The following is a 24,046-nucleotide window of genomic DNA, read 5'->3' on the forward strand; positions in this document are numbered from 1 at the left end:
TAAAAACTCCGGCCAAAGTGAAGATCTGCGTTTTCTCCGTTTTGGGTGTCTGCGTGTGGACGGACAAAACCGGAGTTTTAAGGTCCGCAACGTCTCTTTCCGCGACAAAAAAATGCTGACATCACGTGTGCGACCTGTGTTTACACTAGCCGACAGCATGGATGCCCTAAGAGCTGCACTCGCTTTATCAATTGTCCAAGCGCTTTTTGCTTGTTTGTTTTTGCAAGCGGAATTACTGCTCCTTGCGGAAGACAACAGACGAAGGACGAGGTTAAGAACGGGGGGAAGTACTGCCGCCTACAGGTCTGGCGTGTCCTTAACAACGTATTTATCTGGGTACGTGTGGACAGTTTTTTTTTAAATGAGGTGGTGTGGATGCAAGTTTTTGGAGGGGCGGATATTCGTTTTTAAAAAACCTGGCTACGTGTGGACTAGACCTTATTAGGTCAGTGAGGTGCTCACCAACTCCAGCATTGTTGAACATGGCAGGCAGGACAAGCAGGATGTGGTTGGGCCAGTACTTCCTGTAGTGGTGCAACTCAAACTGTTTGACCACCAGGATGTGCAGATGATCAGCGCCCTCCATGGCGTGGAAAAGGTTGAGCAGGCCGTTCTCCTGCCGCCCCGTTGTTGGGGTGAAGATCGGACTCTTCAGAAGGTCGGGGTCCTGCAGGGGTTAAACACATACCTGTGTCTGTCAAGTGGCCCAGAGCCCACGTGTAGCGGGTGGGGGGGTACTTACCTTGGAGGCCAGAGGCAGACGTAAACTCTCCAAATGGCTGCCCTCTTGACTGAATACAAAGTGCTGCTCCTTTGATTTGGGAATGAAAAACTGGAGTTGGACTTCCTCTCCCAGCATAGATGAGCAGAAGGTGAACGCATGTAAGGAGCATTCTGATAGCTGCAACACAAACGTAGAGTCAAACGTATAAATGGACTGAGTCAACCCTGGATAGTACATCTGTGTTTTTAAATGTGCAGCTCACCTGTGTTGCAGGAACAGCCTCACAATAGTGGTGACACTGCTCACAGTGATGGAAAGAATTGTGGGCAGCGAATCTGCTGAGCCGTATAGATTTAGTCACTCGCTTGGCCTGCCTGTGGCTCTCTTCCTGCTTAAACCCTGCAAACACGATCAAGTAATTACTCAGAATTGACTATTTAAGTAACATTTAAGTACAGAAGACGTCTAATATGGACAATACGGTCCCTATTTCATTTATTCTTGTAGATACATTTTTTCTTTCTTTTTTTCCCTTATTATGATGACCTCAGTGTTTGGTCCTGCCTGTGTATTTGCTGTCTGTTGTCTATTTGTTGTCCCTCCAATCCCCTCTCCCTCTCTTCCCTGTCTGTGTTGTATGTGTCTCTTTTCTCCCTGCCTGTCCACTCCGGTGCATGAGCGAATGCAGTCTAACATGCCACAAACGTAATAAAGGCAACTGCACAAGAGGAGGGACATCCCACATCCCTCTGCTGTAGAGTTAAACTGTTCTGGCATGTTATGGCACCCAGATCAACCATACTGTCTGCTTCTACTGACAGAACAGGAAAGGTTAAAAAAGAAAGATAAGTAACAAGTTTAATTCTAGTAGGTAAAATGTTATTTTTCACCTCCTGAGCTCTTTGGCATCTTGTCACAGTAAACAGGGCTGGCTTTCTTGAACTTAGGGTCTCTGGGACTGGGATCAAAGGGAAGCTTTCGAACTTCCTCAATGTCAGGCCACTGGGAATGTACCGGAGCTGTAACGTCAGATGTTTCTGTAAGTAAAAAGTGGTGTCAAAGGAAAGATTTTTGTGAGAGTCACATTTTTCTTAAAGGTGTGGATAACTTGTTTAATAAATATGTTTGCAGTGGTCTCTAGAAGAAATTAATGCCTTGCAGGCAGATCTCAGGGCACAACAAAGCCCACAAACCTCTGTCTCAGCAGGCCAAGTCCGCGACATCACAGCTGAGCTTCAGAAGACAGAATTTAGAGTCTTATTTCCTGATATTTGGGCATCTCACTCTGGATTGGATAACAGCAATGCAACTCCGCCACTGATGTTTAATCTCCACCAGTAACACAACCCTGGAGGAGTTCTGCTGTAAAGTGAAAATGCTAATGCTAACGGTAAGCTTAAATTAGCCGAGATGTCCGGTGCTATTTCCTGGATGTTAAAAAAACAACAGCCTTCCCCGTTACGAGTCAAGATCTGTGAGTCCCTGAATTAATAGTGTGAAGTAGATATGTGAGAATTTTCAAATTGTAGCTGTCTATTTTCTACCAGAAACCAATGCAGGGGTTAGGTGTAGAAGACCGTTTTCATGGTCAGCCTGCCTAAATAACTCAGGAGTGATGGATTATAATCAGACAAAATATAAAAAAATATTTTTTTCAGTCAACCACACCTTTAAAATATACTAACTACAATTACAGGATAAGTGATGAGTTGTGTTATGTGAGAAGTGATTTCTATGGATGCGTTTAGGTTTAAACCCATCAGTAGATAATTTTTTCTAAATTAAATTATGTTGTTATATGGGAGCCCATTCCCGCCACTCTGATGAAAAAATATTAATTTGTATCTCATAATTACGACTTAGCTATCTCATAATGAAAAAGCTAAGCCATAATTAATTATTAGATACAAATTGTTTTTAATCAGAGAGGCAGAAACGGGCTTCCATACTGTTAAATGATGATGATTAGCCATCATAGATATTAAATAGACAAATATTTTGAAGGAAAATATTTAGTCTTTGTAGAAATAATTATTTGCCTATACCCTAACCCTATGCTTATATATTATGTGTTTATAACGTTGTTCTTTTCCTCACCTTCCTCGCCATCTTCCTCCTCATCATACACGTCCACCTCCAGCAATCTTATGAGCATACGAAACAGAATACGTAGAAACTGGAGGTAGGCACCAGTTTTCCCAATCTAAAAAAAGAACAAAAAAATCTACATGTAGCTTTAGATGAATCTTAGCATATGAAAATAACTGTTTAATTCATGAAAGTGCATGAAAATTTAATTTCTGCTGCTTCATATTAAGAAAAACTGATAAAATCCAAACAATTCTCATATTTATGAAATAAAGTATTATAGAGATCAGAGTTAAATTTGTGATTTATATTTTAAACCTCATCAGTGAACTGATCTCAATACAAAAACAGGTTTATGTTTGGTTCTTTAGGTGGAAATGATATTTTTATACCTGTGGCGGTCCGCTGAGTAACAGGCGCCGTGGATGCGGGTCGGGCGGTGCTTCATAATCAGCATGATGCTGCCTGGCAACAGTCCACTGGCGGTAGTACGAGCTCTGTTCTTCCCCCTGTGGGTTGTAATTGATGGGAGGCCTCAGTGGACTGCTCCAGGCTACGTCAGCATGAGGAAGAAGTGAGAAGGAGCTCAGCTGACTCCCCGACTCTCCCGCCAGAAGGCTGTACGCAGCTCTTGACAAAATGACCGTCCGAGGTGACACCCTAGAGGACTTGGAGGCTCGGCCGCACTGCGTGGACTGGCTGGGCCTCTGGGTGGAGGAGGAGGATGTGGAGGGGGAGGAAGATGAGGAGCTGGAGTAGAGAGATGGAGGAGCATTGGTGGTTTTTGAAGGGTTGGAGGAAAGCTGGCTTCCTGGAGAGTCGCACTCCTGCTTGAATCTCTCGGTTAGCGTGCTGATGTCCGAGGTTAGGACGCCTTCTGGTTGGGAAGTGGAGGTGGAGGGCTTCTGAAAAGAATCAGCTACGTCTGATGAGCTGACCCCATTCTCAGCCAAGGAGCCTGAGTGGAGAAGGTTGAACATGAAAGAGAAAATATAAATACTGTTAAGAGCATTTTCATTATTTGGGTGATTTTCTTATGATTTGACCCTACTAGTCCAGCAGAGCCAGTTTAAGGTCAACGGGAACCTCACCAGACGTTCTGGTAGCAGCACTGCCGTTGCTCTGAGGCCTCTCCAGCTCATCTCCGTCATTCAAGCTGATGGTGGTCTTCTCCCCGTCTGAGTCCCGAGGAGCCACAGCTGTCCTGGACTCCTGGACCACACCCATAGACACATAGGTACAAGCCAGACCCACCTCCTGCTCCAGGGCTGTTCGAGTCAGATAGCTGGAGTCGATCAGACGCAGGTCAGTGTATTTAAGAGACCTGGAAATGTCAAAGTTGATGCGGAAAAAATGTTATGCTTTATCTGGAATTAGAACTGTTCAGAAAATAAAATAAAAGCCCTAAAATGCTGTAATATGCAGTTTTTTAAGCTGCACTTGTAAAGATGTGGCATTACCTGGGAAAAGTCTCTCCCAGAGGGTCTTTTCCTGTGAGAATGACAATACAGGGCAACCCTTCCAGATCTTCATAAGTGTGCGGTACCCAGTCTTCACTCTCGCAGTCTCGCCACGTCTACAGAGTAAAACACAGAATTAATGTTTAAGCATGACAACGCCAGCTGCTCCTGCTGCTCTAATCTCACCTTGATAAGGTTGATGAAGTTTCTGGACAAGCTGAGTTCGGACACAGGACTTCCCAGCAGCACTGCGAAGCACAGCTGGAGGCCCAGCTTGTCCCTCACGTCCTCTAATCTCTCTCGAGCCAACATCGCCAGCTGCAGGGAGGGGACACGAACTAGCAGCATGTGGCCGCGGCCCCGGGATCCCTCGCGGCTGGGAGCGTTGATCAGGTCCTCCACCATGGCCAGGGTCTCCGGGGTTATGTGGTCCCTCAGGGACGGGGAAGAGGTCAGGGCCATCATGGCCTCTGTGTACTGCTGAATCAGCAGATAGCTGCGTATCACCATGCTGTGAAGGTGGGGGTGTCTGCAACACGAGTTAAAGGAAGAGTTTGAATGATTATAAAGTTTCTTTTATAACAGGAATGTGAAGTTATTTGTGTGTTTTGGCTCAGCACGGACTTGTCTAGGAGAGTATGAACCATCTTCTCAAAGGCGTCATCGCAGCGCAGGATGGGACTGGCCACGCCCCACTGCAGGGAGCTGCTGTAGTCCCTCAGGCCAAAGTAGACAGTGTCCTCGGGAGACTGCTCCCTCTGCTGAAAGGCCAAAGTCACACCAAGGTGATTAAATTAATCTCCTGCTTCATGTACTTGACTCTGAACATCTGTGTTTTTGACATCTGGCTTGTAGTTTAACAATTCTCTAGTTGTTGAAATTGCATTTTTTGTCCAGCAGGTGGAGAAATTGAGTCACAGCAACAGAAAACAATGTAAATAATGACTTAAAACACCTCAAAATATTGTTCTTGGATATTTGCATTTGAGTTACAATTTTAAAAAAACCCACATTATTTCTTCTCAGTCTTGAACTCCAGAGTTAATTTCTTATTTGTCATTTTTAAATGTTAATATGAAAAAAAAAACATACTGACCAGACTTTCGGTGGAAGGCCAGTGGATCTCGTTGTGGGTGCTGATGCGTGATTGGCGGGTCTGCAGAGTGTAGGGGAAGCAGCTGACCTGCAGGACCAAGAGGTTCATTGCATCCAGGACTTCCTGGCAGTTCACCACCCGGTCAGCGAGACCCTGCAGCTCGCCGTGGCACACGGAGCCCGACAGAGCACTGGAGAGGAAGTGGAAAAAACTTTCAAAACAAAACATTTCTGTTTATCACAGATTGCTAAAAAGTCTATAATTTGGGACATAGTTCATGCAATAAAATGTTCTGCTTGTTTGAGTTCCCAGTGTGGGGGAGGTTCATCGAAAGAAAAATGTTCTGAATAACAGGAAGTGATTTATGTCACGTTTTTGGCAATGAAATCAGACGTTTCCGTTGAGCATGAGAAGCAGCTGGAACAAGCCTTATAATCCTGAAAAAAGCAAAATCTGCAAAGTCGTAATAATAAATATAATATAAAAACTAAATAATTCATGATTAGCTATTTGTTTTCATTTGTCTGCAGCTCCTATCTGTTGCTCCAGACAAAACAGAGAAGGCAGCCAAAGCAGCCATAACATCTTGTTTTCAAAGTCATCTTCACCTCGTGAGGTCGACGTGCGAGTTGTCGTGAATGAGGACAAACAGGGTGTAGGGGTTCTGCTTGACTTTCTTCATGAAGGCCTCCATCTTGGTGTGGACGTCAGCATCTAGACGCACCACGTACTTTTCTGATCTCTGGTGAGCCGTAAAGGCATCTTCATTCCCCAGGTCGACGAGCACTCCTGAGAGAAAACACACAAAGCTGATTAACACTCTATTTTATAAAGAAAAGAGTTGAAAAGATGGTACCTACCTGACTGTCGGATGCGCTGTGCCGTTTGGTGAACCAGAATGTGAGAGGGAGGGACCAGAACCAGAAAGTCCACTTTACAAAAGCGACCCAGGTCCAGGTTCTGGGTCCCTGAATCGGCGATGGAGCAGACCTGAGAGAGGAGGCTACGAGCCACGGTCAGCTGGGCCGGATAGATCTGAAAGACCTTATTCAGAAGATCAGCTGCAGGGGAACAAACACAAAGCAAAGACCTACTGTTAATATTATATTTAAAGACCAAGTTCACTTATTTTTTTCCTATACATCTGCAGTGGTCTCTAGTCTAAAAGAATGCCTTGTGAGTGGATTTCTTGGGGGAAAAATGCTCTGGTGTTCCTGTTTCAGGAATTAGAAGTACGCCAGAGAAGAGACGAGCAGAAGACGGCAGGCTTTGGAGCCTTATTTCCTTGATATTCAGACATCTCACCTCTGATTGGCTAACAGCAACACAACTCCACTGACCCTGTTTGTTTTGCCACACTGATGTTTTATCTTCACAAATAACACAAGCTGTGTGGTGGATTTGCTAATGCTAACAGTTAGCTTCTACTTGCCGAGACAATCTCTGATGTTTCCTGGACGCTAAAACAACAACAGCATTCATCGCGAGTCAAGATAGGTGAGTCCCTGAATGTTAATTTGATATTACATTCAATTGTTAGGCTTTTCTAACCTCGCCTTTTCAGAGCCTCGCCTCTGTCAGTGCGCCCCAGGGCAGCTGTGGCTACATCGTAGCTCATCACCATCAGTGTGTGAATGTGTGTGTGAATGGATGAATGATACACTGTAGTGTAAAGCACTTTGGAGTCCTTACTCTGAGAGACGCTATACAAGTGCGGGTCATTTATCATTACCATTTTCTAAACTGAGTCTTTTTTCCATCAGGCTAATGCAGGAAATAAGGGTAGAACACTGTTTTCACGTTCAGCCTGCATGTAAACTCAGAGTGAACGATCACATTTAAAATATAACTAAAAATGGTTTTTCAGTGAACTTGGTCTTCAAAAGATAATTAGAAAAAGGTTTTATATTTCTTTAAATATAATATGCTGCCACTGAAAAATGCCTCTGAGAAATTGTTGTCCATGTAAAACTCCTATAGGTCACTATTGGTTAAAAAAAAAATTCTTAATTTTTTTACTTTTATTCTAGTGAAAATCGACTCCATTGATTCTAAATCCCCAAATTTTAAATCAATGAGAAACAAAGGATCAGATTTATACTTCAAACAGAAATTATTGAGCAAATTTAAGAATACAGAGGCTCACATTTGGACATTTAAAAAATCATTCTAAGAATTTGCTTAAAACATTTTTTATCTAAAAATTCTTCATAACTTTAAGGAGACAGGAGCTTGCAAAGATGAATCAGCACCCCCCTGCTACCCCCCCCCCCCCTACACACACACACACACACAAACAAACTGAGTCCAACCCGTCCAACCTGTGTCTGGTGGTGGCGACATGCTGGCAGCTTCCTGGGAGTGGATGTGGTCAGTGACATCGCCCTGAAAGGGCTGGATGACCTGTCCTTTGCGTCTGCGCTGGTATCGTACGAGTTGCTTGTCAAGATTGTCCCCTGGAAACAACATCACCATGGTCACAAACACACACACAAATAGATACAAGGGCAACAGCTGTGCTCTAATCGATGTAATGCTTTTTTTCCACACAGAGTTTTTGCCTTTATTTTATATTTCAGGCTCACATTTGTTGTGTTCCATTTGCAGGATAAACATTTTCCAACTAAAACACTTTGAATAACGACATATTTTCAGCTGTGTGACATCCCATAATAATGAGCAAATGTTTCACGTGCACAGCACCTACCAAGAGAAGTGGTTTTGAAGTGAGAAGCCAGGACGCTGACTTTCCCCGTGATGAGTTCGTAGCTTATTTCCTTCAGAAACTCGTTGGTTGTCAGCATTCCTTCAGCTAAGGCACGTGCTTGGTACTTTCCTGCATGTCAGTTCAGAATCATTCAGCTAATTAAACATGTAGCTGAAGTACTAAGGGCGTGCCAGAGTGCCACACTCACCCAAAACAAGCACACAAAACTCATTGCCGCTTATTTTCGAGGCACATATAATGACCACGTAGGTTGGCAGGCACCGCTGCTGGTGGGGAGGACGTTCACTGAGAGTACGCAGGGACTCTGATATGCCCTCCCCCAAAGAACTGTGGGCAATGACCACGTGGACGCTACCGCCAGAGACGCTTGCTTCGAGCCGAGCCAGCCAAGGGAGCTGGGCCGGAGAGATGGAGGGGTTCCCAGGACAGCAGAGCATGGCTTTCAGAACTATCTGCTCCAGCTCCTCCCTGAGAGGAATCTGCTCAGAACCTGCAGGGATAATTTTGTGTTACTCCTTTTCATAAAGGGTAAAAGTTTGCCTGTGAGACTGTGCTCACCTAAACGTGCAAGATACTGCAGCGTGAGCAATATCATCGTGTCCACGCTGAGTATCTGGCTGCCGTGGAGGCCCAAAGTCTCCAGGGTCTTTTCGGTCAGCTTGCTGCTCTTATAGCAACTGACCAGCAGGGGGCTCACCACTATGTTGCCAACGTTCCCATAGAAATAAGGTAAAGTGCCATGGCCTGAGAAGAAATAAAGTAAAGAATAAAGTGGAAAGCTACAGAGACTCCAAATGTTTCAAAACAAGTCAAATTATTCCATCAACGAATGAAATCTACCAATTAGGATGACGGGACGCACTCCTGAGGAGTTGAGCAGATTCTCTGGGACGATGACCGTTTCTCCTGCGCTGACGGGCTGAGGCTGGATGACACCTGTCGCCAGTGGCTGAGGAGAGGAGACAGCTAGAACAGGGCCTGGAGGATTAGAAACAATAAGATTGATATCATGTGTACACAATAACAAGATGCAACTGCAGAAATTCTGCATTTTTATTGTTTTTTTTTGTGTGTGTGTGCGATCCAAACGTGCGAAAACAAAACAATAAATTCTTTAAGATGAAAGTGAAGAGGGGTTTGTTGGGAAGCTTTTCCTGCAACAGTAACATGACCAGCTGTCATTAGGCTGAGTGGATCCCACCACATGCAGTCGCTGGGGCAGACCACATTAGACAGTAGAAAAAAATGTGCCTGGTGTGTTCTGAGACGCTCACTGTGTTCATCCAGGGTGTGGAGATGCTAAACGGGTGAACAGGAAGCAACTGAACAAATGTCTGTTCATGATGATCATTCATTGTGTGAAGTCTTAACATAAAAACAACCATTTTGTTGCTTAAGTTGTTATTTCTAGAATAGTTGTTCAAATTTGTGATGCAGCACTGATGTGATGCAAATTCAAGTCACCCACACACATCCACTTTTCTACCTATTTTTTAAGTTTAGAAAATGCATGATGTTGAAACTTACTTTTTGGAGCTTTTTACCCATGTTATATTATCATTTCCTCATGAGAAATACCCCCAAACCTGTTTTTGTCTGCATTCACACATCTTTCTGCCTCAGTTTCAATTTGGTCGAAGCATCATCAGGCATTTCTCCTCCCCCTGAAGCTGGATATTCTGACAAATTACTTCTGCATTGGGGCAAAACACTGCTGGCCAGCTCAGGATAAGTATCTTAGGTAACTATTGTTTTGTAACAGACATGTTATTCTGTGTAGGTTTGAGTCGCAGCTTTATTTATTTTTTCTGCTTTTCTTATCTACACTTGCCAGTATTATATTTTCAACCCTTTACTGGTAAATTGTTTAAAATATAAGGACTAATCTGTTTATTTAACTTTCTTTGTTTGTTTATTTAGCCAGTGTGACTCCATGTGAGGTTAGCAGAGTATCAACTAAAATACGGCTTGGAAATGATCAAATTCAAAAATCTTTAGACACACAAAATAATTTGCAGAAAACAATAAATAAAATTAAAATATAAATAAATGGGATCAGCTTCAGCTGGCTAAAAAAAATTACTATCTTCACCATCGGGAGTTGAATCTGCATCAGCTCATGGCAAAGTGGGACTAACAGCAGGTGCTTAGACCACTGGACTACAAAAGCCAGTACAACAGCAGGCTGGCCTATAGCTTACTGCACACTGGAAGAAGCATTAGCAGCGTGGAACATCAGCAGAACGTCAGCAGAACATCACTGCTTCAAATAGAATCCATTGTAGTCTATGGGGTGATTCAAACCAGCCGCAGTGCAGCAATTTTCAGGCGGATCCCAGAAGTGGCACACCACGCCACTAAAGATAGGACTGCGTTATATTTTTGCTGCAAGCTGCTTCTGGGATGCGACAATTTCCACAGTTAACATAGGGCAAGACAGGAAATCGCACACAGTTTCAGTGTAAAACCCTGGTAATTTTCAAAATAAGTCTATTGCAGCAATGCGATTTCAAAATATCTACATAGATTACATCAATACAAGTGACCTAAATGCTTACTTACTCCCTGCATCATTCCAGAAGTGCAGCGGCTTTAATCATGGCAGTGGGGAGGAACAACATCATCTATATCAAATGTGATTTCCTTCTTTTTGTTTAATGGTGGATAAAACCATATATAATCTCAAGGGATTTGTTGAACTGTTGTTAAATAAGGAGGATGGTGGAAGTCTCAAGGGATTTTGTGACCTCGGGAGTAGAGTGAAGAGCATAGCAGAGAAGCCGCTTTGTGGCTGAGACTCTCCCGGTGTGCACTGGAGTGCAGCGATTGTCGCGAGTAAACCGTTCTGCTGCCAATCCGCGCAGCTGATGCTTCTAGTGTGCAGTAGGAATAAGACGCTATTGTAGGCAAGTTTTGTCAGACCAGGTGTGGGCGGAGCTTTGCTTAAACAATCCGTTATGAGTAAAAATTCAAGCTAACAAAATAACTCGTATTTAAAGGTGTGGTTGACTGAAAAAAAAGTAATGATTATTTCTGAATATAATCGGTCACTCTGAGTTTTTCATGCGGACTGAACATGAAAACAGTCTCCTACTCTTATCTCCTGCATCAGCTTCTGATAGAAAATAGCTGGTGAAATGCTAGAATTTGAAAATCCTCACACTGTGATGTCACACTGTGAATTTACATTTATGACCTTGCCCAACTTGGCTCGCATCCACTCACAGGAAAATTTTAAAACATTTTTGCAGCGAGGAGAGAGAATGGAGAGTGTGTTGGTGATAGTGATTTTGCAACATGGCTGAACGTGTCCTGTTAGCCAATCAGAAGCTAGGTGTGTGCATATCATTAATAATAATGAACAATCATGCTGCTTTCAGCCTACCTCTGAACCAGTTATATATATATAACTCATAAGGCATTGTTTTAAACTAGAAAACACTGCAAACGTATGAAAAAATGAGTAATCTACACCTCTAAGATAAATGACATCTCATTAGTGCCAACAGTAATTTTTTATTACACATTGTGCCTAACTTTGCATGATCTGGCTCCTTTACAGAAAATTAAATTAGAACCACTAAATACAGCAACACCTACACAAAAAATAAATGAATGATTGTTTCTTTTTTGCTAACTTTCTAGTTTTGAAATAACAAGTTTAGTTGTGTTTACTTTAAGCTGTTGCTGTTTGTTGATTTTTTTACCCAAATGTTCTCAGGTTTTTCTGTTTTATTTATTGCTATCTTGGTCTAGATCAAGGTCACTGCATTGTAATGCTTCAAATAAAAGAGAGACAATCAGGTCCATTAGTTTGCAATAGTGAATGCAACTACAGTTGCAAAAAAAGCTTTCCTGAGAATGCAATCATTAACTAAAATAAAAAAAATCTGCGCCAAGCTGTCCAGCTCTATCTCCATGGCAACACTGAGTGAATCATCCCTAACAACCAGTGAATCTAAGAGACGTCAGTGGCATACTCATCAGAGGGATGTGCAGGGAAAGATGACGTCTGTTTTTCTAAGACGGAGACAGTGCAGGAAAGGTCTCACACACACACACACGTAGCAACACAAACACACACACACTCACGTGCGCACAGTAAAAATAGCCTACAGGACAAGACATGACACAGCAAGGTCGATTTAAAAACAGGAAAAAACCTGGAGAGCAAAGTATCGGCCGGATGGCGGGCACAGGGACAGCTGTCGGTGGGACGGGGACCAGTGGGGCAGGGTGCCAGCCACGATGACGCTTCTTTGGAGGACCGGAGTTCATGGCAGATGAAACTGAAAGTCAAACAGAAACAAGGAATTATATTAAAATAGAAGAATAAGTAGAGAAGAAAAAAAAATTAAAAAGAGAGTCTTACCGGGGCTGTCTCCTAAGTCAGTTGAGCGGTACCCGTGACTCGGGGGCACCATGGAGACCTGGGAGGTGCCCAGTAAGGAAGGGTGCGCATCAACACCCAGGTTACTAGTTGGCCCGGTCACCCGGAGAGCTGTGGGTACTGAAATCAAACACATAAAAGAACACAGTATGTGCATAAACATTTAAATAATACTTTTAATTCATTATTCTGTCTGTGTTTAGGTTAAACATGCATGTCTGTCAGTGGTGGCTGGAGAAAGAAATTCCTGGTGTGGCAATGCATAAAAATATTTCCCTAGTCCATTATAAGTACTCAAGTAAGAAGTTTTAAGTTAAAATCAATTATAAAGTCACAGAGAAATTAGACTATAATAATACTCTTAAATAAACACACAAGCCTACCACGTGCACCTATCTACCAAACATAAGAGCAACCATTCCATTTTTGTCCTCATTCATATTATATTTCATCCTTAGTTGACCTTTTAATTAATCACTTTCCCAAAGCATGCTCCTCAACATGCAATACTCAGTTCCACCCATAGGTGGCACAAAAACAGCATAGAAATGAACTTAAGTTATCCTGTTTGAAATTTCTAATCACATGAAAGGAGGAACGATAAAAACATTCTACTGCTACTGGGATGATTTCAGCATGTAGGCACACACAATTAGGAAAAATTGACACATTTATAGTAGATATGTGTATATTGTAGTGTTTTTTTCCCCTTCACATCAGGGAGGGTGGCCCCCTATAGCTCCCCCTATGGACGAGCCGCCACTGACGCCTTTGCAATAAAAAAGCAGTAAGATATCAACATTTATACTTAAAATAGGGGAAAAATAGTTTTAAATAAACTTTGTCACAAATAAAGAAAATAGAATAATGTTTGTTCTTTTTAATTAGCAAAGTTCTTGGTAAAAAAAAAAACACACCCAGAAGTATTCAACTATAGAAACCCACTGAAATGTATCTGATTTTTACCCACAATGATGTTGTTTTTATGTTTTCAATTTGTAAAATAACATTTTAAACCATAAAATATAGATTTGTGAAAAAATAAAAACAGAAAAAAGCACTTAAGTGCTTCTTGTACTTTATTTTTTTTATCATAGGACTAACTGGAAAATATTCTAGAGCAGCAACATTTATAGGAATGTATATCTATTTTTTATGCAATTCATCAGAAAAAAAAATAGACAGGAAGTTAATAATGAGACACTAATCGTAACTGGAAAATATTTAGAACTTTACAGCATTTTAACTACTGTTATTTATTCAGACTAAACTGATTATTATCTAAAACCTTCTTAAACTAACATAGCGACACACATCCTTCAGCTGTTCTATGAAAGATTTCCTTATGTGGCAGTAACCCAAGCCCCGGTTGTCTCTTGCCAGAATGCATACAGAAAACATCATTTTCTTGTTTGTTTATCAAAAGATTGCGTTATGTGGTCAGAGACGAGGTGGTGCATAAGTCACCATATAACCATCATGGGGCTCATGAGCAGGAGTCAGAACAATAATACCTCATAAAGGAAAGATTTAGCAAAAGTTTCCAGAATACTGTGGCTTTGTGTCATGAGTTTGTTATTTCACCAGTATGAATTATGTATGTAGTCCCACCTGAAATCTGTGCATTTAGACACATTTTCTAGCATAGCTTGTCCAAAAATGTCTGTCCTAAACTCTTAATGGCCTCATGCATTAATAAACAACCAAACAGCCCCTTCCTCTCCTCTTCTGTCTGCACCTCCGGCCTGCTTCCTGTTGCATTTCTGTGGTACATCAGTCTGTGTTCAAACCAACAGCAATTTAAAATCAAAACATAAACATAAAAAAATATTCTCTTTGCATGTAATTGTCTGAAGAAGACAAGCCATAAATCAAAATAAGTCAGGACTAACCATGCACTATCGATTTCCTATTTGTGTAAGTATGTTGCGAAAGGAGATTTTCCCCATCTGATGTCCACGGAGCGTGCAAGGCGTTGCCGCGCTGATCGTTATGTGTAGCCTTCACTTGTCAATACCACAACCTTGTAAAGAGTCTAATGGGTAGCAAGGCTTTAAAAAAAATCATTACAGCATTTATTCCTCTCGTATTGATCAGTGCGCACACAACCATGTGTGTGTGTGTGTGTGTGTGTGTGTGTGTGTGAGAGAGAAGGCCATTGCGGGGGTTAATCTTTGCCTCATGGTCGACTCCTTATGCTTCACTGCATGAAGAGACAACCGGTTTCTAAGCAACACCATCTCAAATCAAGGCTCCCAGAAAGCTAGATACTAATTAGCATCTTTGCAAAGGCCGCTGACTGAGTTTTGGAGCTTTGCAGAAAAAAAGCTGCTGGTTTTGCTACAGATGCACTAGAAAAGTCTTCACCTATTGGCAGAGTCTTGGTTCCTGGAGTGGATGTGACAGGTTTGAGGAAACTACAGTCTCTTCCAAGGTCCTGGTTGCCGAAAAAGACAGTGGAGGCTTGCACCATCCTGGTGGGTGGAGAATCTAAAGGTGGAAACAAACACACAGTCTCACTAAACCAGCTACCATTTTTTATTCTGATGCACCGAGGAACCATTTGATACCAGTGTGTTGCTTTGAATCGTGGTGCCCTTAAACAAACCAACTCTGCATAAAGAGCTTTTTATGAATCGCTGTGAAAGACAAAGTCAAGACAAAGAGGAGAGGTGCGTGTTATGGATTTTAACTTTTAGACACGAGAGGAACGTCAACAATAACATCCTATTTCTGAACTCCTTGGCATGTTCGTGTTGAAGAAACCTGCTAATGGGTTTCAAGTCATGTCATAAGTCTACGGCAAGAGGAAGTACTTCTTGTTTTTGCTGAATGAGTGACTCATTTAAATAAATTATCCAGGTATCCAAGCAACTTTGTTATTAAAAAGGTTTAAATATCTAATAAGCAACTGCTACGCTCCATCCATCCATTATTGTCTGCTTGGCTGGGGTTGGGTTGCGGGGGCAGCAGCCTAAGCAGAAAGACCCAGACTTCCCTGTCCCCAGCTACTGGGGCCAGCTCCTCAGGGGAATCCCAAGGCGTTCCCTAGTTAGCCGAGAAACGTAGTCCCTCCAGCGTGTCCTGGGTCTCCTTTTGGGTCTCCTCCCGGTCTCCGGGAGGCATCCTAACCAGATGCCTAAGGCACCTCAAATGGCTTCTGGAGGAGCAGCGGGTGTACTCTGAGCCCCTCCCGGATGATCGCGCTTCTCACCCTATCTCTTAGGGAAAGCCCGTCCATCCACCCTCATTTAGGCTGCTTGTATCCATAATCTCATTCTTTCAGTCACTACCCAAAGCTCGTGACCATAGGTGACAGTTGGAACGTAGATCGACCGGTAAATTGAGAGCTTCAACTTCCGGCTCAGAAGAATATTTGGGAGGTCACTACGACATATGGGTACAACGCCCGCATCACTGCAGACGCAGCAGCAATCCACCTGTCGTTCTCATGCTCCATCTTTCCCTCCCTTGTGAACAAAACCCTGAGATACTTCAACTCTTCCACTTGAGGCAGGACCTCGTCCCTGACCTGGAGAAGGCATTCTACCCTGCTATAAAATAACACAACATGAGCAGTTGATAAAATAATAGAAATATATCAGATGAGTTTTCTAATCTGAATGAAACACCAGTAAACTAAACGATACAAATAAAAAACAAATTGCACATGTCTCGTTGCTATTTAAGCATCAGACCACGCTGACCTCTGTGAAGACACAATCTAACCACCACACCCTGTCTCTATGGCAACAACATACCAGCATATAGCATCAAAATACTCAAATATTTCGATGAGAATATATATTTGTGTTCTGCAAAATTCCAAGTCTCACCTGAATGGGAGAATGGAGGGGAGCTGTGCCCGCTGGTGGCGCCGTTTTCTTTGCTGCTTAGTGACAACGACGAGTTCGGTTTGGAGGCTGATGCACAGCTGGAAAACTGATGGGTTTTACTGTCTGAAATCATAAAAAGAAATGGGGGAATTAAAAAAGAAACATGCGTTAATGAACATATTATCATGGAAGGTGACACCATCTTTGAACATGCAAAATATTTGGGAGGTCTGGTTTAATTCTCTGTAGCAGAAAACTTTTTGAAAAGTAAAAGATGACTTGCAAAGAGTAGAAAGTTAAAAAGTAAGATTTTAAAAATGCTTTAACCCTTTAAAGGCCTTTTGCTCAGATACTGGGAAATTTAAGGCTAACCTTTGCTATTTTAAGGGGCCATTAAATGAGTTTTTGTATCCCTTCTTTTCTTTTCTACACCTTTTCATCTTTTAAGTTCAGTTTTCTTAAATCCTATTTATTTTCATTACCTTTTATGAATTTTTATTTAACAAATTTTTCAACTGTGATCACCAAATCACGATCTAAAGCTTGTCAAGTATGATCGTTTGCACTTTAAAGAGTCAAAGAAACACAAATGCTAACAAGGACCCACATTCTGAAGTGCAGCTATAGCGAGACACGTAAACCAAACACTATCTAAAAATAAGGGGACAGATTTAGCCAGTAGCAAAAAACAAATAAAACTTTTTACTTTTTGAAGGAAAAGCGTTTCTTCTGAACAGAAAAAGGCTAACATCTATAAAAAAAGAAAAAGAAAATTAAAAAGACCTACCCAAACTTTCACAGGCCATACTACACAAATATGTAAAACTGAGTTGTTTCGGACCTTTCCAGCAGATAAGGGGTCCTTTGCACAGAGCACCTTGAGAATTCTTCACCAGGTAGTATTTTAAGTGCTTCTGCTTCTTTGGTTGGGTGGACAACTTCAGGTTGATGTGATTGGAAAACTCAGTGAAGTATCTAAAACCCTTCTCACCACAGCCCACACAGTTTCCTGAAAAACCTGAAAGCAACACAGCAGAACCTGATTTAGACACCAAGCATAAACATCAGAACGTTTTAATTCCACCAAGAGTTCAGAAAAAAATCTGCATCCTCCTGAGAGAGCAGACTGACCTAAAAGTGCATTTTTCCCATTCTCATCAGGCAAAAAGCGGCGGTCCACGGCACACACCAGGATGTGCTCAGGGATGCTGGGGGACTTGGCACCAACCAGTTCGAAGCCTGCTGGGACTTCAATGGATTCTGTTGCTATGGTGACCAGACGGAGATCCTTACCAGCCTGACAGAACCCTATGGGAGGAGAAAGTATCTAGTCATAATGAGAACCTGATGTAAACGTTTAAATATCTTTTTATTTTATTTTGTTACTATTTATTAGAGTTATCATTTATCTGGTTTTTCAAATATATTAGCTGTGGTCTCTAGTATAAATACAAGCCTTATGAGTCGATCTCTGTGAAAAAAAAAGGCTCTGGCGCTTCTGTTTCAGGAAGCAAAAGTTAGCTGGAGGAAAGGAGAGAAAATAACAGCAGGATTTGGAGTCCTATTCATTGTTATTCATAATATTAGGACATTTCACCTCTGATTTGATAACAACGCAACACTTCCACCATATCCCCACAAACAACAGATGCCTGAAGTAGTTCTGCAATGTTGTTGAGTTACTAATGCTAACGGTTAGCTTCTACTAGCCTGGACGCTAAATCAACAACAGCCTTCCCTGATCACCACAAAAGATGGGTACCAAAAACTTCACCCCCCTCAGAGTTGTCATGACAGTAAACTTTAAACCTAAAATGGTTTTGTACCAGGCTGTAAACATGTTTATTTCTGCTGTGAAGTTGGTATTTTTAACATAGGAGTCAATAGGATCTTGCTCCTTTCTGGAGCTAGCCCCTAGTGGATGAGTGTGGAACTGCAGTTTTTGTCATTTCCATATTGGCTTAATTTGTGGCAGCCGGAGTTTCCTTCTTGGGTCAGCCAGCATGTGAAACTCAGACTATTTCAAAAATATTAAAACAACATATGGTTTTCTCAGTGAACTTGATATTTAAAGGGTTTTTTTTGGTAATGGGAGCAATCGGGATATCATATCACATTCATCTTATCAACAAGCATTTTTTGTAGAAACTCGAAAAACAAGAAAAGTGTCACTTTTATAAAAACAAAAGTTCAGAGGAGATACCGTCGAGAGTGCAGCAGCCATCGGGTGCAGGGGCTTGCAGGTAGGGAAGAGGAGGACTGCTGCTGTCAGAGTCATCCTCCTCCTCCAGCTCCTCCACATCATTGGAGGAGTTACCGTTGGTTAGCTCATGCCCCGGGTTCTCCCCGCTTTGAAGCGCCATGTCAGCTTTGGACTTCACGTCTGCTAAACACACAAGATGTAACGAGTCCAATATTATTATTTCACAGCTGCAATTGCACGTGTTTTTCTTTGGAAAAACAGGCATTTGATAACTTGCTGCTACTTGTCTTTAAAAATTTCAATACCTCATGATTTCAAGAAATTCTCATTTACTAACCAACTAAAATCAGCTGCAGATCTTCAAGTCTGATGTTGGTGATTATTTCCTACCTTCCATGTTACCTGAATAGGGCTCGGGGTCTAAGTAGAGCTGTGTGAAGATGGGCTGTGGGTCTCCGCTGCTGGAGCGCAGCGACGCCTCTATCGAGTTGTGCAGAGCCTCTTCAAAACGAGCGGACTTCAGCTGCCCCGCATATGAATTCCCCATTATCTGTGAGAGCAAAGAGAAAAGGGCGGCATGAGCCAACGTGCACATGCGGTCACAGCAGTGCTGTTTATCTCAGCTTATTGATTTGGTGCTTACGTAATAATAAGCTAAACAGACAGAGAAGCAGCTACGGATGTCTTGCTCAGATGATCAGCGCAGGTTTTATGATTTTTTTATGAATAATTATGGCTAGTTTACGAGCAAAATGTGTTAATCTATGGTTATTATATTTTACAAAGCTAGGGGGTGGGCGATCCTAGTATTAAATGTAAAGAACATATATTTTTTCATGTCACAATAAAACCATATCTTCCACCTCTATATCTATAGTTATATGTAAAGCCTAAATGTAGAAATATTCTCACAATTCAGAATACAATGTGCTCTATTGTTATTAAAATAAACCTTTATAAATAAACTGTTCTGTATATTTCTGTAAAAATAGTTTAAGTTTCTGGAAAAAAAGCAAATTTATTAACAAAATAAAGAAATAAGTTGTGCTTTTCTAATTTTTTTCTGGCAAAAATATAATGAAAAAAATTCTATTTGAGTTAGTAAGGGTCATAATATAAAAATACAAATAACACATGGTAATAATGTTTGACTTCTTAAATATCCTCATATTTATTTTAGATTTTTTTTGTTTATTAGTTATTTTCAAGTTTAGCTTAGTGCACAAAAACTTTAAGATTTGGAAACTTTTTTTACCTGTGTCTCGAGTGTGCAAATTTCATCACCAAAAAACAAGGATATTTGCCTTCAAAACCATTATAAAGCATGTAATGTTTTCACATAGCAATACTATTTTGTACAGAGAAAGTTTTGCATGGCCAGTTGTCTTTTTCTAATCATTTTTGGCTCCTCTGCTTGTGCCACCCTGCCCCCCCCCCCTCACCGCCTCTCCACCAGTGTCCACTTGGGGACATCTGCCGAGGTCGGGGCTGCGTGGGCCTGCCATTGGTCGGCTCTCAGATAGCAGGTGGCAGCTGGACAGAGGGCCAAGCATGTGGTCTCACAAGAAAAAACAAAAAAAGAGCGAGGGGAGGAGCAGCACAAGGAGAAAGTTCTGCAAGAGGAAATAAAACAACTCTGAATAATGGCTCTGCTCCAATGGAAACTTCTTGCCCAACTCCCACATTTCAATGTGTCAAAACACATCAGATCAGCTTCTAAACAGAAAATCCAAACTGAGCGAGATGAGAAGCAGGGAAGGAAAATAAAGAAGAGGGTTTGGCTGCTCTGCTGACACACGAGTTTGACCTGAAATGTCTCTTTCATGCTTGTCCTTGGACTACATCTGACTGGTGCACACTGGTGTTGTGGTAAACAGCACCACAGCCAAGCTGGAGTCAGATGGAAGACTTCAGCCTTGTAGGAAAAACTTAATCCTCCTCATTACAGTCGCACTTCCATTCCCCGCTGCTTTTGAACATCAAGTAAGTGACCTAAACTTGAGCTCGGATTTAGGTTCAACAGCCATTTGAGGAGTTTTTTAAACACACATCAGTCAGATTAATGGATTTTGGAACTCTTGTTCACATTAATTAGCATCCTTGATTTAAAATTTATGTTATGTTTTAACATGGAAGTAAAAATCCAAACTTTTTTAAGCTATTTGATTATTATATTATTATATTTCAACTACAACAGAAGCCAAAGTGAACCTGAAACCATCGAAAACTCACCAAGTGAAAAAAAATCAAGTATCACTAAAGTTATTACATGCATACATTTAACTCTCTCAGGCTCAAAATAAGTTTTGATAAAAGGACGAACAACTAAGTCCTTCAGGGGTACTTTTGCGTTAAAAAATGCTCATGAAATACGTATGTGGAGGAACCAGGTAGGTGGGTTTTAACTGTTGCAAATCTGCAACGCCTGCCTCCAGAGGGTTAAAGGGATAGGTTGTGGGTTTTCAAACACCACCTGCTTTGCTGACACTGGTCAGCATTTTGACATTTACAGCTGTCAGGTGCAGGTCACACAGACTCCCAAATGCTTCATTTTCATTTTTCTCAATAACAGGAAGGGTGGGAATTTAGTTGGAGATTACTCTTTTCCCTCCCGGGTCACATATTGCCCACGCCTGGACAGGTTCCAGTTCTCTTTTATTTACCTAACAACCTTCCTGGGGAGGAATCTGACCAACCCAGACAAAAGAAAAGATTACCCTGACTGTGCTGTCACACAGATAAGCAGCTTAAGAGAATAAAGCTACAGTGCTGCTTGCTTAACTGATGGATGAAGGTGACTTCACGTGGAAACAATGACAGAGATGAGAAACAAAAGAAAGAAAATGATTGCCCGAGGGGTATTTTTGGGCAGGCGCCTCCTGCACAGATGCAGCCTCTGGAGGGAGTTTTTTTCTTTTGGATGAACTCTAACGGACAGATTTGTCATTAACCTGCTTGTATGCTGGAGGTGAGAACAGAGGTTGACCTTTCCTCACCTGTGAGACCTAAAACAAAACATGACCGTGGCAGAGATAGAGCAACGGATGTTTCTGAGGCGTGACCCAGGTGGTTGCTAGGCCAGTTGTAGTATTAGTGTGTGTGTGTGTGTAGACAGCAGTTGATTTGATGGACAGGTGTGGCAATGATAAACGACTGAAGAGCGAGCGGTTGCCGAGTCAAGGCCAGCAGCGCAGCTCACTGGGTGGCAACAACAGATTGCATGAATGTGACCCCCAGGTCAAACTGAGCAAGAGCAATCATCGGTCTGAGGAAGACGCACGATGAATTCTGACTCTCTTAACAAAAGAAAAACAAAACTTACGATGTTGATCTGTTCCCAGGCGTGAAGGGACTCGTTCACTTGTGCTACATGCTGGATTTCTACCAATCAGCAGAAACGATCAGCAAAGACGCGTCATTCCTTACAGCAGGGCCTGCAGGGGAGAGCAGAGAGAATTCTAACTGTGACAGTTTATCCTACTGAAGAAAAGCTCTTTTGAAACAAAATTTGAATTAAACGTGTATTTTTTCCCACTTTCATTAATAAATTATGATTTCAATTAGCAACAGATTAGAAAGAAGCACTTAGGAGCACTTAAACATTAAATGCAGCTAAATCCACGACACACGTTTGCAGGACTAAGGCTAACAGAGATGTGTTACGTGACACCGCCATGGTCTTGGGGCTATTTTCATTAAACACAGTGGAGTGTTGTAGTTTGTAGCAGCACTCCCTGCACAAAGCCTCTCCACATTCAGCCGCTACTTTGACCCTAAGCATTGTCTCGCTGCTCAGGCCCTGATATCCTCTGATACAGCAGAAGCAAAGTTCTCTTAGCCTGAAAGAACGCTCCTGGTCTGGTCTGGGGTCCAAGTCCTTCCAAACAGCAAGTATGCACAATCAGCTTCAACTTGCATTCAACCAAAATGGAGTTTGTTTTGCGAATGATTAGCCAGCCTGACAAAGTTAAAGTTAAAAACATCAATGTGTCAAGAATAAGCATCTCAGGGCATCTGACGCACTTAAAAAAAGAGTTTTTGAAGTGTAACGTCACACTTTCTCCTCCGCTGACCGCTCCCACTAATCAACCTCAACCAAAACGCTCATAATCTGCTAATTAGTCAACGTGGAAATATTCTGATGATTATCTGGTTGCAAAGACAAGATGACACATAGCAGTGAGACGCAAATGGCTCTGAAGGTGAAACTGTCGTAAATCTAGACTCCATCATGACCCTGAGGGGCATTGTTAAGTGTTTTTGTTGTTGTTGTTTTTGAGTGGTGAGGTTGGAGGGAATGCTGACACGCTGGTTTTATTTCATAGAGGATTCCATGTGCAGCTTTATGCAAATCAATCCAAACACACCCCCTTTTTGCTAAGACGCGATTGGACATGTTTCCCTTAAAATGCACAAAGTGGAAAAATGGAGTAAAACTCTACAGAAACGTCAAAAAACAAAGCATCAGTATCTCGTAATTAAAACGACATTTAAAAATTTTAGCATAAAAAAATCCCCCCTAAAAAGTCCCCAATAATAAAATAAAATTCACTGAATCACATTTTGCCAAATTAACCTCCAAATTGTAACAAACAAAAATGTTCACATGGAATTAAACCTTCTACTTTCAATTCTACTTTCCTTACATTTTATTTTCTTTTTAGCAGACTTTTATACTGAAATCAACAAACATGACAAAAATAATAATAATTTGCTTTCAGAAAATATAATTTTGATAAATGAAAGCAAATAAATACTGACAGCTTGAATATATTGAAACTTTACTGTTTACAGTTATTCTAATATTTGCTAAATAAACATTTATGGACAACTAAACATGATGATTTCAAGGATACGATCAAATTATAACTGGCTGAAGATATTTTCAGCTTTACAGAATAAATTAACATAAAATGTTAATTAAAACAATTTTTATCTAATCTTTTCACCTCATTGTTATCATGTAACATTTAAGGTAAATAGCAATGGTTTCTATGCAAGAGAGAGCTATGCACCCTTTTAGCAATTGAAAAGACACCAACCATCAAACATGAGAGAAAGGGGGATGGGGTTAAGAAATGAGGAGGAAAAGGGACTAATATCACTTCACATTCTCTAAATGAGGTGCTAAAAGCCCGTATCATAATGCTGCCAAGGGGGCCACATGTGGGACCCAGCCAGAAACAGCCTCTGTACCTTCCATGACTCCTCCACCAGTTGGCAAGCCCTTAAAATCCCAAAAATGTGCAGGCACAGCAGATCTTCCTCAAATTTAGTCCATGTTAGGTCCTTTTTTGGGAATTTCTCCAGGCAGTGTGCACGCGTGGAGCTTCAGTCTTTCCTTGAAGTCACCGTTGTCATGATTCTCCACAGAAAGAATTGGGAATTCCTCTCGGTGAGGCAGAAACTCTCATTCCCACTCTGCCTCTCTATCTCACTCACATGCAAACAAACACACGTCCACACAGAACCCTCCCCCTAACTCCTCTGCGCTCTCCTCTGTCCTGTGCCATTTGCTGAG

General features: G+C 41.7%; 1 protein-coding gene across 10 annotated transcripts in view; it reads right to left on the bottom strand.

Annotated features, from left to right (window-relative positions):
- greb1l (GREB1 like retinoic acid receptor coactivator) overlaps positions 1 to 24,046 on the bottom strand; it is a 64,067-nt gene that overhangs the window by 10,608 nt on the left and 29,413 nt on the right. The window contains exons 2-29 of one of the 10 annotated variants that reach the window (XM_015956665.3): positions 21,848 to 21,959; positions 18,916 to 19,075; positions 18,526 to 18,708; positions 17,454 to 17,630; positions 17,164 to 17,340; positions 17,029 to 17,073; positions 16,323 to 16,445; positions 14,854 to 14,976; positions 12,469 to 12,606; positions 12,260 to 12,385; positions 8,937 to 9,074; positions 8,655 to 8,840; positions 8,284 to 8,586; positions 8,076 to 8,204; positions 7,690 to 7,824; positions 6,229 to 6,429; positions 5,977 to 6,157; positions 5,369 to 5,558; positions 4,897 to 5,033; positions 4,459 to 4,801; positions 4,273 to 4,388; positions 3,904 to 4,136; positions 3,205 to 3,770; positions 2,822 to 2,927; positions 1,615 to 1,761; positions 987 to 1,123; positions 743 to 901; positions 463 to 667 (exon numbers count right to left, since the gene is read on the bottom strand). In XM_015956665.3, coding sequence (XP_015812151.1) covers positions 463 to 667; positions 743 to 901; positions 987 to 1,123; positions 1,615 to 1,761; positions 2,822 to 2,927; positions 3,205 to 3,770; positions 3,904 to 4,136; positions 4,273 to 4,388; positions 4,459 to 4,801; positions 4,897 to 5,033; positions 5,369 to 5,558; positions 5,977 to 6,157; positions 6,229 to 6,429; positions 7,690 to 7,824; positions 8,076 to 8,204; positions 8,284 to 8,586; positions 8,655 to 8,840; positions 8,937 to 9,074; positions 12,260 to 12,385; positions 12,469 to 12,606; positions 14,854 to 14,976; positions 16,323 to 16,445; positions 17,029 to 17,073; positions 17,164 to 17,340; positions 17,454 to 17,630; positions 18,526 to 18,708; positions 18,916 to 19,072 — 4,861 coding nt within the window. In that variant the 5' untranslated portion in view covers positions 19,073 to 19,075; positions 21,848 to 21,959. Of the gene's footprint in view, positions 1 to 462; positions 668 to 742; positions 902 to 986; positions 1,124 to 1,614; positions 1,762 to 2,821; positions 2,928 to 3,204; positions 3,771 to 3,903; positions 4,137 to 4,272; positions 4,389 to 4,458; positions 4,802 to 4,896; positions 5,034 to 5,368; positions 5,559 to 5,976; positions 6,158 to 6,228; positions 6,430 to 7,689; positions 7,825 to 8,075; positions 8,205 to 8,283; positions 8,587 to 8,654; positions 8,841 to 8,936; positions 9,075 to 12,259; positions 12,386 to 12,468; positions 12,607 to 14,853; positions 14,977 to 16,322; positions 16,446 to 17,028; positions 17,074 to 17,109; positions 17,341 to 17,453; positions 17,631 to 18,525; positions 18,709 to 18,915; positions 19,076 to 21,847; positions 21,960 to 23,721; positions 23,950 to 24,046 lie in introns of those variants that run through there. The other 9 variants (XM_070541643.1, XM_070541646.1, XM_054741344.2 and 6 more) reach the window with 9 other exon arrangements.

Source organism: Nothobranchius furzeri, chromosome 11, assembly GCF_043380555.1.
Source record: "Nothobranchius furzeri strain GRZ-AD chromosome 11, NfurGRZ-RIMD1, whole genome shotgun sequence".
Classification (NCBI taxonomy): Eukaryota; Metazoa; Chordata; class Actinopteri; order Cyprinodontiformes; family Nothobranchiidae; genus Nothobranchius; species Nothobranchius furzeri.